At 42.6% G+C, this 12,009-nt stretch overlaps 2 protein-coding genes and 1 long non-coding RNA gene across 9 annotated transcripts; 2 read left to right on the top strand and 1 right to left on the bottom strand.

The window, feature by feature from the left end:
- Positions 1 to 118: 118 nt before the first annotated feature.
- LOC139821599 (uncharacterized) lies at positions 119 to 9,261 on the bottom strand. 2 transcript variants are annotated; one of them, XM_071792774.1, is made up of 13 exons: positions 9,009 to 9,261; positions 8,504 to 8,627; positions 8,231 to 8,412; positions 7,845 to 8,104; positions 7,587 to 7,773; positions 7,085 to 7,371; positions 6,602 to 7,002; positions 6,382 to 6,527; positions 5,916 to 6,247; positions 5,699 to 5,833; positions 5,426 to 5,610; positions 5,132 to 5,286; positions 119 to 4,132 (listed from the first exon to the last, which is right to left on the bottom strand). In XM_071792774.1, exons 2-13 carry the CDS (start codon positions 8,580 to 8,582, stop codon positions 3,032 to 3,034), a joined length of 3,450 nt encoding a protein of 1,149 aa, XP_071648875.1. In that variant the 5' UTR covers positions 8,583 to 8,627; positions 9,009 to 9,261; the 3' UTR covers positions 119 to 3,031. The 2 variants fall into 2 exon arrangements, with proteins under 2 accessions (XP_071648875.1, XP_071648876.1); XM_071792775.1 differs by lacking the exon at positions 9,009 to 9,261 and adding an exon at positions 8,881 to 8,974.
- Positions 7,955 to 8,874, top strand: LOC139821635 (uncharacterized). The gene is made up of 3 exons (XR_011734309.1): positions 7,955 to 8,094; positions 8,202 to 8,403; positions 8,591 to 8,874. It is a non-coding gene; the product is annotated as an uncharacterized lncRNA (long non-coding RNA).
- Positions 9,262 to 9,870: 609 nt separating the features above from the next.
- Positions 9,871 to 11,976, top strand: LOC139821620 (rhodanese domain-containing protein CG4456). Of its 6 annotated transcripts, none has more exons than XM_071792818.1 (5): positions 9,957 to 9,975; positions 10,763 to 10,896; positions 11,174 to 11,374; positions 11,519 to 11,681; positions 11,753 to 11,976. In XM_071792818.1, exons 3-5 carry the CDS (start codon positions 11,245 to 11,247, stop codon positions 11,814 to 11,816), a joined length of 357 nt encoding a protein of 118 aa, XP_071648919.1. In that variant the 5' UTR covers positions 9,957 to 9,975; positions 10,763 to 10,896; positions 11,174 to 11,244; the 3' UTR covers positions 11,817 to 11,976. The 6 variants fall into 6 exon arrangements, with proteins under 6 accessions (XP_071648922.1, XP_071648919.1, XP_071648921.1 ...); XM_071792820.1 differs by lacking the exon at positions 9,957 to 9,975 and adding an exon at positions 10,461 to 10,640 and having other exon boundaries at positions 10,763 to 10,852; XM_071792817.1 differs by lacking the exon at positions 9,957 to 9,975 and adding an exon at positions 10,463 to 10,640.
- Positions 11,977 to 12,009: the final 33 nt, after the last annotated feature.

Raw genomic sequence — 12,009 nt, 5'->3', positions numbered from 1 at the left:
CCGTATCATTGAATGCAAGATTATCTATTAGCATCATCACCTTCACACTCACAGCATCATGTAGCATATATGCGCGATTTTGTCTCACGATTCGTTCGTCGGGTTTTATATATCACTCTCGAGAAAGAAACCGCTTTTTATTCAAGGACTTTTTTCGGCTATTCCAAACTACACGAGATACGTCTCGCAGTTACTTTATAACGCTTATTCCCTTTTTTTTTATAGAGAGCTCTAGCCTAATCGCGCGTTGTAACACTTCGCTACATCACAATCAGTCCGTATCCATATGTTACAAGTTCGAAAGAAAATTTAGCTTAATTGCGCCGCATTACATAAAACGCTTTATATATATAAATCAGGGAGAGGAAAACAGAACTATACATTAAGCGCGTACGCGTGCATATATTAGATAACTAATTCCAAAATATGTAACACAAATAAATACTCGGTGAATTATATTAGGAGACATTTATGATATACACTATACAGGATGATTCTGATTAAACATTCTATATTTCAGAGGGTGAATTTAAAATCTAAAACAAGAAAAGTATCATGTGAACACAGGTTATTTAAATTTTGTATTTTCCGAGCATTTATCCTTATTTTAGTGTAACTCGGAAATTTTTTACAAAGCCTCTAAACTATATCGTGTATGTGTGTCTGCATTACAATTACTTTTTTCGAATAACACTTAAAAATATTTATATTTATGTGATTGAATTTTGATTGAGAATACTGAAACACCTGTCCAACTTGTTCTGGAAAGAGAGATAAATTATAATGAAACGCAAGCACTTTAAACAGTTTCTTTACTGTTACTGTGGAAACTCTAGGAGACGTAACACAATATTAGATGATATTAAAAGAATGATAGAGAAAACTTTGATTGAATAATTTCAGTTTGGAAGAATTTCAGAATAAAAATTGATGAAATATATCACAATCAAAAAATCAAGAATTTTCACCCTCTAAAATATTTGTTAAAAATCACCTTGTATAATATATATGCAAATATATATAATTTGCTCTGCGATATGTATACATATAATTTTTTTTAAATAAAATAAATTTGCTCGGTGCACTCCTATACACGCGTAAATCAAGGAAATTGATTCAAGACATTAACAAATTAATGAATAAATTACAAAAGCCGTTCATACCATGCTTGAAAGCCACGTCGAAGCTATTCAAATCTTAGACAAGAGATCTTATCATCTGACGATCTTGTAAAAGATCTTTTTCTTGCTTCATATCTCTCGATCGGAATACAGCAACGTACATATATTGTGGCAGAACACAGAGATGTAATAATATACAGATATATCGCAAGAGAAATAATATATATAAGTTTTACACTTTGGCGTTCTTCGTTTATCGCTTCGTTTTTTCTTCTAAGCGCGGGGAGACTACCTTAATCGTCACGCGCCCTGAAAAAATAGTAAACGTTAAAATAATAGCTAGGTAAATGAGATAATCCGATTTTCTATACCTACGCGATCTCCGGGAAGGATCGTTACATTACGATAAAGCTACGCGAAAAGAAGTATCGTCTCTATATCAAACAAGAAGGCGTGTGTGCGTGTCTCCGCGAGACGACGAAACCAACCGACGACCGAGAAAAGAGAGGAGAAACGCGCGAGGGTGAGAATGTATCGCCGAACGACCGACAAACGGAAGGAAGCGCATCGTCGCGGTATCATCCCGTTCGCGATTCGGTCTCTCCTTCTTTACAAGATCGAGCTTTCGGAGCTGAGGTATCGTAACGTGCTTCCACATCGCAATAGAAAATTACCTTCGCGCCAGTTTCTCTTTTCGTTCGCGGAAAAGGGAAACGGAGACGCGCGTTTGCAACAAGAAATGGATCGCGCGCGAGGCGATCCGCGAGAAAGGCACTTCACCCAGGAGGAGCGAAGTATATCCTCCTGAAAGGCCGCCGTTACACGCGGGATGCGATCAGGGAAGACAATTCTTCTTTCCTATTCTATCGAGAGAGTTACTTTGGTAATGACTAGGTCATATACTACGTCGCTACGTTAGTTATAGGTCGTGGTGTTCGTTATGGCCTGGCGATTGGCTTTACTAAATAATGAATAGTAATCGTAATGGCGCGACGCGCCAGCTTAGGTTGCTTAGGCGCTTCCCCGTTATGGCCATCCTTCGCATCGTGTTGCTTACGTGCATCGCAAGCTCGTGGTTACGTTATAACGAGACTCGACGAGAAACATCGACGATTGTGTCTCGCGAAAACTTGTACTTGACGCTCGGCACCAGACTCGCGCTATCGACTCCCGTGCCCGCGTACTTATGGTTGTTATACTCGAATCTCGGATCTCTTAGAAGCGTGAAACACGCTCAGACTCGAGAGGCCTAATCGTCGAAACGTAGTAATCTCGAAATACGCGAAGCAGTTTGGTCACGGCGTCACGCCTTCATTTAAAAATCAATCGCGATTATGCGATATAAACTTGAGAGAGAATTCGTCAAGACCGCGTTGTGCAAACCGAAATTTCAGTAATTTCGACCTAAACCGATCAACCGTTGGAAAAACGAATTCACCAGAGGCTACAGTTCCAAGGACTGCGTCGTTCTTCTTGTCTACGATTCCGTTGTTACAGCCGCGCTTCGATTTCTTGGACGTTAAAACCAATGAAAACCCCGAAACTGTCCGTGTTCATCCGGTCTTACGAAATTTTACTTCGTTGATCAAGAGTTTGCAATCAGTTACCCCAACAATTTTTCAAACGTATACAATACAGTGACAGTGATACAGAAATTAAAGGCGATCGATCCTAGCACATCGATATCGAAATTCAATCATTGTCTTTGGACGAGAATTCGGCCGAATTGTCAATGCTGCAGTTTATGAAGACGCTTCATTATAAAACCGTCGATTCGGGATACCGAAACGAGTATTCGACCGACGAGTCTCGAGAACCGTGTCACGCTCGTTTCGAGATTGTACCAGTTCCCGACCGAGATCGGCCTCTCGAATCTACCGAGCGAGGTGTCGCGCATAAATACGGGCTACTCAAAATTGGATGCGGTAGTTGCTGGGACGCGGTATCGACCTCGCCTTGGTCGGCGGTAGGGAAGCCGTCGATGCCTCGCTACTAGCGGTTCCACCGGAATCGCGGCCGCTCTTGCTGCTGACGGTGCTGCCGGTGCTCTGTCCGCGGGAGGATCCGCTCGCTCCCGTCTGCTTCCTCAAGGTGTTACCGCCGCCTTTGAGGACAGCGGTTGCCGCCGCTATCGAGGATTCGCCGTCGCTCAGGCGGCCGTACTCGCCGAAGCGGGCGCGGGACGACGGCGGCGGCGGGATGAACGAGCGGTTCTGCATCTCCCGATGCCTCACCGTCGACTCCAACGCGCAAGAGTTGCCGCCAAACGACTTCTTGCGACTGCTGATCGTGATCGTGTCGGATTGCAGCCTCTCGTACTCGTGACCGCTGCCGCCGCCGCCGCCGACCGACGATTTCTTCGGCGAGCTGTTCGCCATGAGACTCTCCACGGAAGTCTTCTTCTTGCTGCGCGACGTCTTCGCAATGACGGCGCCGGTGTCGAATCTACCATATTCGATGCTGCTACAATGACCGGAGGAATCGCGCGTCATCTTCCCACCGCCACTCGCGCCGCTCGTCGCGGATGAGGCGTCCAGCATCCCCGGTCCGGGATCCGACTTCTTGCGCGTCTCCGTGTCGCTCAGACGACAGTAGCGGGAGTTGGCGCTAGTCGCCTTGAGTGCCCTCGGCGGTCGGGGTAACGAGCTGGGCGGCAGGCTCCCAGCGCGACGTGGCTCGCCGCCCACCTCTGCTGCCATCCGCTGCCGCTGCGAGCTCCTCCCCTGCTTCTCGAGCAGCATCATGTCCTCGGTCGGCTTGCCGCCGCTGGCGCCGTCCGACAGTCGCGAGATAGTGCCCTTCAGCCTGGCCGCCGCGTTGGCGAACTCGATTATGCTCGACGACACCACGTCGACGCCGCTACCGGACGAGTCGTCCAGCAATCGACTCTTGCTCGAGGCGGTGCTCGAGGTACCTGTGCTATCTACACCCGCCAGTAGTGGCTTGGGTATTTTTCCTTTTCGCGACGCAGTGCCTGGATTAGAGAATCCTGGAAAACAGCAAAGTGCCCGCTGAAACAAGAAAGAGAGAACGCACGGGTTGCAGATAGGAGGCCGGGACCTGGAAAAGGGGTTAGTGCTCGCATAAAACGCTCGCACATGCACATTCAGGGATACGAACGGACGGACGGGAGAGAAGGTAAGGATTCTCAGGGGGAATTAGTGGAACAATTCGAGAAAAAAAAAGAAGAGAAAAAAGATTAATCTGTGTAAAACGTGAGATCTATTTTGGCTAATCTACTCGAGCACAATTTTGACAAACGGTTAATATACACATATTCGATAAAACCAAATAAATAAAAATAAAACAATATTTTACGGCACACACATGTGTATAAAAGCACCGAAAGTCATTCGGAGAATATTAATAGTAACACATAGTTCTCTCGATATATAATACATAAAAAAAATATATAAAAATAAAGTAAAATCTTAAACTGTGTTAAGTCACACAATATTATGCGATTAACTTCAAAATAACTCCAACCAGAGAATAGCTAGAATGTAACGTTTCTCGTTTCGAATTTACCATTTAAGAGCGATTGAATATCTACTTGAGATTTCTCCTCCGTCCTACGTACCCGCGTACGTACACGCTAGCTATTCTCAAAAGTTCTTAATTAAGAAAAAAAAAAGAAAAAAAGAAAAAAGAAAACATGACTGAGCTAACGAAAGGTGCTCCAGAGAGCCATACACAGCAACGCACGTATACCTTCGAACGTGTGACCTGTAATATTTGCATGATCAGCGGCGACTATTAAAAAGAGTTGCTAAAGAACTACGATCGTCCGTAAATTAATGTATCTACTCTATTGATGGAAAGAAAGAAAAAAACAGGTAAACATTAATGTGAACAAAATGTAAATGTCAATGTATCAGACGGCGCACGTACGTGGTTATAGTCTTATAGATAATATGTAACGCGAGAGCAACGGAGTAAAGTGAGACTCGAGAGCTTCTGAGAGTCGATCATACGCGGAACGCTACATTCTCATCTTATATTCTGCGTACCTTGCTAAGCAGCTGAGAGTCTAGCTCTTTCAGTTGATCGTCGAGACTCTTATTAGTCTGCTCAAAGCTGCCCTGCTTTCTATACTTATAACTGTCGGAAACGCCGTAAGAGCCGGTGCTGCCGTAGCCGCTGCCACCGCCGAGTACGCTGCTCACTTTTCGTGCGAAAAAAAGAAACGAGAGAAGGAAGGTATTACTATAAATGCTGTAACTTGTAAAAGATTATCGAAAAGCTTATCGAAGAATTATCGTGATCGAAATTGTGTCTCATCCGCCAAGGTTTCTCATCTTTACCAAGTTCCGGCGTGCTTGTCAGCGCGGTGTGATGATCCGCCGAGGTACTCGAGTGAGACGAGTGCGCGGCAGGATAGCTACCCACGCCGCTGCTGCTACTGCTGTCGGCTTTGTCGTACGTGTGTTTCTGCAACACCCTGATCATGGCATCTCTCTCGGCTAGCTTGGACTCCAAGTCCTTCATTCTATTAGAATCAGGAACATTGATTACATTAATGGATTGATTCGTGAGTATAGCAATCGCGATTTGTCGGACATATATTCAACTCTTACCTAGATTCGAGATCGGCCAATTTCTTTTGTGCGGCGTGCACCTCGTCCATGTGTCTCATCTTCTCCGAACGAGCCTCGGCGATTAATTTCTCTGCATCCTGACTGGTCTTTTCCAGAGCGGCGATTTTCGCGTCTCTAATCACAGAGATAAACAAACGTAAGAAAAAAGGACAAACGTGATGGGGGGGGCGGGGCGGACGAATGAGACTATACTGACTTTGGCAAGCTGGCAGCATCGATAGCCGCTTGCCTCAATGCGCTTTCCTCGAGGTAGCGTTGTTCCCACTTTACGACATCGCCCTCGAGCGACATGATCTTCTCGTCCCGTTCGCGTAATCGTCGTTTCAGATCCGCGATCGTCTCGCCGTTTGAATTCTGCTCATTGCCGTTACCACCGCCGCCACCTCCGCCACCCTCGCGCAACTCTCTTTCCAGCTGACCTCTCAGTTGTCTCTCGGTCTCTTCTCGTCTATCGCTAGACGCTTGAAGCGAAGACAAGGCTCGCTGAAGCTGGCCCACTCTCTCCACGTACACTTGCTTCTTTCGACACTTGACAAACGAAAATAATTCTAATTATATCCATTGTTGTGACCAATATAATTACTTATGAAAGCTGTCTCTTTCTCTCTTTTTTTTTTAATTAAATTATATTTATAAAATTTATTAATAATAAATCAACTTACTTCTTCTTCCAGTCGTACAACATTGCCTTGCGCGTTCGTCAGCGCGGTATCCAGAATGTCGATGTGCGTACGTTGTTCTTGCAAAGTGGCCCGCTGCGCCGCCAGCTCAATCTCCTGTCTCTCCTTCGCAGCGGTCAACTCTTTGTCTAAAAATACACGAAAGAATAAATTCAGAGAGAAATCGTATTTTTGCGTGTGAATGCAACGAAACGAATCGTACTCTGAGTGATGAGCTGTCCGATGAGCAGCTCGCGTTGCGTTAGTTCCTTCCGCATTGTCTCGACGATCGGCGGACTGTCCGTACGTGCGGACAGCAGGTCGATCTGGTCTCTGTACGCGCGATTTAATTCGGTCAACCGACGGCATTCGTTTTGCAGCCTCATTCGGGCGGCACGCTCCAGTTTCTCCCGTCGCTCGCAAGACGCCGCAAGCTCCTCGTGGACACGATGCACCTTCGCTATCTCCTGCTCCAGCTTCTGTGTCTTGGCAACCTTGCTGTAGCAGTGATCCAATTCGAGCTTCAACGCGCTGTTCTCTTGGATTATTATCTGAATCATCTCCGACGACGGCCACAACTCGCCCATCTCCCTTTCCAACTCTTCCCGTCCCTTAGTCTGCGGTCTATGGAGATGCAGCTGTCAGCTAGATATCGCAGCGTTTGCACAAAGTATAAATATGTAGAAAATAATCAATATTACGTTACCGGGGCGACGTTGTTCGAAGCTTATAATTATCGATGTCCGCCTTGTTGATCCTGGATAGATCTGGCTGTGATCGCGATACAGTTAACTTCTCCGTTGGTCCGAAGAGCCTGTGTTTACTTTTAAACAGCGTGGATACGTAGCACGGTGTCGATCTGCCTTCGTACTCGCTGTCGTTCTGCTTTCTCCTGTCGCCGTCTCTTATTCTCATCTCTCCTAATCTCATCTCTAGACTGCCACTGTTAGAATACGACGGCACTTTTACCTCTTTCGCTAGATGTTTCAAGACCTGCAAAGCGCATACGTAGACCAAACTTAAATTTGAAAAATAATACATTAACCATCAATTTAACATTAATATCACTTTATAACATATCATACATATGATGTATTTAACTCCTGAGACATATTATTTACGATGTTACTTTAAATAAGTAATTCAACAAATAATTAATAATTCAACCAATTACGTGTTGTGCTAATTGTTCTGGTAGACCAACATACCTGAGACTGATTAAGATAATCATCCGGAATATCCGTGATTTCTTGGCAACCACCACCAGATTGTTCGTGGACGTAATCCTCGTGTGGCAGATTGGACAAGGACTGTATCGTGGGACTGTTGGAATGACCCTTTCCGTCGCAATACAAGTAACCCACATCTCCATGTTCCCTCACTATGCCCGACAACCTGTTGACGCAGATAGGAGATGCAATCCAAAATAACCTTAGGAGTAATTAATCATAAACATTTGTGTTTACCTTCCAGATGGTATCCACGAGCTGTCGTCGTTAGCGTTATGTATAATTAACGTGTTGTAAGAACTCGTCGAGACATCTAGGCTGCTCCTGTTGGAACCACTGGTACGGTTGCTCAAGTTGTCCTTCAAGCTGTTCCGATTGGATCCATTGATGCTGTCCTTCAGACTGTTCCGGTTGGAGCCGTTCAAACTCTCCTTCAGACTGTTCCTGTTAGACCCGTTCAAGCTGTCTTTCAGACTGTTCCTATTATGTAGGTTGCCCTGTATCATGACAAACTTATTAACTTTAGATAATAATACTAAATTACAAAATAATGCATTCATGTAATTAGTTGCACCGTTTGGTATACTTTTACAGTTTTGAGCGCGTACATGTTTTGAATGTACCTGAATATTTGGTATATTTTCTTTGTGACTGGAAGATCTGGAGGGACTCTGTTGCTGATTTTCCTGACCTTGCGGTTCTTGCCGAGCCGTATGCCGTATGACATATCTCTCTTCGTTGCTCAGATTCTCATTGGATGTGGAAACGTCAGTCTCGCTACCGCTCAAACTTTGAGGTAGGCCCCCTGGAAAAGAATGTACCGAGTAGACACCTTGATGGACCTAAGATGGAAAGGCTATCGTGCTCATATAGATGTTACATTTCCAAAGCTGTACCTTGCATAGACAATTGTTTTCTTTGTAAATTGTTGTTTGAGAATGGCAGGAACCTGTTTCCTTGCTGTAGCGAACTCATTTTCGCAGGGTTCGGCTCATTTATGTGGATTATTGTATACCTCGTCTGAAAACAAAAGGGCAGGAGATCTAGAATCCATGGGCGAGGGACGAAAGACGGAGATACACGCTACACAGGAGGAAAACAGAGGGGTTCCGTACGCGCGGGTCGTGCAATCGGGATCTCTATTGAATTTTGCTCAGATGAAGGAAGCTGCACCCGTTCTCCGGGGACGGAGAATCGTGAATCGTATGAATAAACAATAGGACGCATCGTCGTCGTATCGTCATCGGGGTGTATCTGCCAAACCAGCACAAACCAGTGGCCGCGCGAGGAATCGTGCACGCTCGCGGAAATCGAAACGCGAAGCGAACGCGCTGTCGAGCCAACGCGGCACGTGACGGGAAACCCAGGTCCGAGCCTTTGCCTCGTCCCCGATTTACTCACTCGATGTGAAACTGCGGGAACGAAGCCGAGTCGTATCCGTGATTATTTTCGATAAATTAGTACACTCCACACTCCACTTGACCGTATAGGAGAAATAAAAAGAGCTCTGCTTGCCGCATTCCTCGTCAGATTGCGCGATCGACGACCGACCATCTATTTACTAGAGTTTCTCAAGTAACAATTATTGGAATACTGTCCGCCATTTTTCACAAAATGATTATGGTGCGCCTTTCAAAAACATTCAAATCAGTTTTTGTATCTTTGCAGTTTATTAATAAAAAGATGAATTTAATTTAATAGTTTATATATATAAATATTATTATTGCAGTTATAATTAAATCTCTGTAAAATAAATATTAATAAAATATAAATTTCTAGTTAGACTGAAACATGTATGCATCACATGGTATATATGGAACAATATAAGGAATTATTTAAGTGGTATTTTTGACTTGAGGAATTCTAACGCTAAAAGAAAGGACTCGAATCCTGATTACCACTACTAGTAAAACATTTGGCAGCACGCGAAAAAAGAAACTTTTGTTTTATTTTAGCGTATAGCGCAAGAAAAAGAATTAATTTTTCAATGAATTTAATATGATAAGAGTGGTAACTACAAATTGAATACAAAAATAAATATGCGATTGAGATTTATTTAAAAGAATTCTGCTGGCTGAGGTAAATGGAAATATATACTATATTCGTTATTTATGAGCATGTAGCGGCGCTGTCATTTGCTGTCATTGGTCAACGCTTGTAAAAGCGGGCCGTGTACTGGCACGTTCATTCGTCGATGCGTAGCGAGAAGTGATAAAGTGCATTGTCATCAATCGATGCACTCATTTGACACGTATGTATGATAATGTATGTACGTACGTATGTACATTCTAAAAGGACGGGTGCATCGACGAGGATTTCGAAAGACGCGCATTTCAACTCTCGCTACCCGTTATCCAAATTTCTTTTGGTAACTCTAAAGCCCGTATCACACTATGGATTGGGATTTATAAGATTAAATTGAAATTTAATTGGGCCCGGTTGCATTTAACTGTCCCTTTAGAAAAAGACGAAGAATGTTAAGCTATATAAGGTTAAATATTATGCGACTTCGGTGCAAGCGGGCCTTTTAATCAATCAGAATAAATAAAAGTAATCCCAAAAGTTTAATGAACTTTGCTACGAGCTTAACTATTCTTCGCGATTCGCAATATCGCGGATAGTCTCGAAAGACATATGTATATGTGTATATATATATATATATCTTCCAATTGTTTTACTACACCACTCGCGTTGCTCAAATTTGCGCTTAAATTTCTTCGGATTTTGAGTGTTTGAGCTGTCAAATATAGATAGATCGATATAATGTTGCTTAATTATTTTTTGATAATTAATCGTAATAGCACTTTCGACGCTACGTATGTACATATGTACGAGCTATAGCTGTCTGAATAGACCTTTATGCCTTTATGATGCAACCTTAAAGGGGCAACCGGCTTAATTCTTTTGGCGTTTCGGCTTTAACCTTGAACTGGCTTTAACAAATACAACGCGGGTTGTTTCTAGTGCCGAGACCTGTCAACTTTATTTTTGTCGTTTTATTCGGCTTATTATTATTATTAACGATGTAGAGATGTAGGTATTTATTTTATACCAAACACGAGTGCAAGTCGTATGTCGTATCATGAACAATCGTGCATCACGGTGTTATCGCGTTTCTCAGCAACGAAAAAATTGACATTCATTATGTACACCAGATTTTCTCGCCGACTGTATCAAGCGTCGACGTCGTACGCATCGTCGAGTCGTTCTCGCGGAAACCCATACGTCTCGCCGTTGTCACCGAGGTCTCAACGATTTTTTGAAATTACGCTTAACCGTCCGAGTGCCGGTAATCATGCGTATCTTTTGTTCTATTGTAGCAGGATTTGGAGATTTATATAGAAATTATAGTATCTATAAATATCCAGATTTCTATAAATTTCCTCGGAACTTTTTTTCGTTTTTATCTTTTATTTCTTTGTTGCTTTATTTACGTAGACGCACAGTGACTAAAGTTATTTATTATAATGTTATTAGTGTTAATTAATAGAATAGAACATAATTAATGTTGTAGTATTTGAAATATCGATGTTTTGCGGAACAAAATAATACAAATTTCTTTTCAGTGATACGGACTTTATATTCTTCGAATATATTTTGTCGAGAAAAGGACAGTGCAGCCTTGTGCGAAAACGGAATGGCGCTCGAAGTCAATTATGAACAGTTATTGGAAGAACAAAAGGAGCCTAACACCCTGATTGTTGACATTAGAGAGCCTTCTGAGATAAGCGAGACTGGCGCATTACCAGGAAGCATCCATATACCAAGTATAGAAATCTTTTGTTGCATACATAAATTTTGGAAAATTTATAATTTTTTGAACGTTACGTAGTGACAATATTGTATAATGTATGATTATGTGAATAATATAATATATAGTAGCAAGTAATTAAATATATTATTTATTTCAGTGGGTGACGTTAGGAATGTATTCGAAAATTTTTCAGAGGAAGAGTTTCAGGAAAAATATGGCAAGCCTAAGCCAACTACAGACACAAAAATCATATTTAGCTGCCGGTCTGGCAAAAGAAGCATGTCTATGCAACAAACCATGCAGAAATTAGGATACACACAGTATATATCTTTTGAAATTATTAGTAGATTTCTATTATATAGAACGCTCTATAAATTTATTCATTTTGCAGGGCACATCACTACCCTGGAGGCTGGCTGGAGTGGGAAGAAAAAAGTGCAGGAAGAAGAAAGTAAACAGAGTAACAGTGAAGAAAAAAAGTAGTTGAACATAAAAAAGAAACTACCATTACAATGTTATTAATAGACTGATTTCACCGTGGCACTGATTTTTAATAGCGATATTAAGATGGTCTATTATACAAATAATAAAAGCTAAAGTTTTATTTTGATGTAATGGATGGACACATTATTTTTCAATTGTCGTTAC

The sequence above is a fragment of the Temnothorax longispinosus genome, chromosome 11, assembly GCF_030848805.1.
Source record: "Temnothorax longispinosus isolate EJ_2023e chromosome 11, Tlon_JGU_v1, whole genome shotgun sequence".
Lineage (NCBI taxonomy): Eukaryota > Metazoa > Arthropoda > Insecta > Hymenoptera > Formicidae > Temnothorax > Temnothorax longispinosus.
The sequence above is the reverse complement of the archived record's forward strand: the minus strand, read 5'-3'. Positions and strand labels throughout refer to the sequence as shown.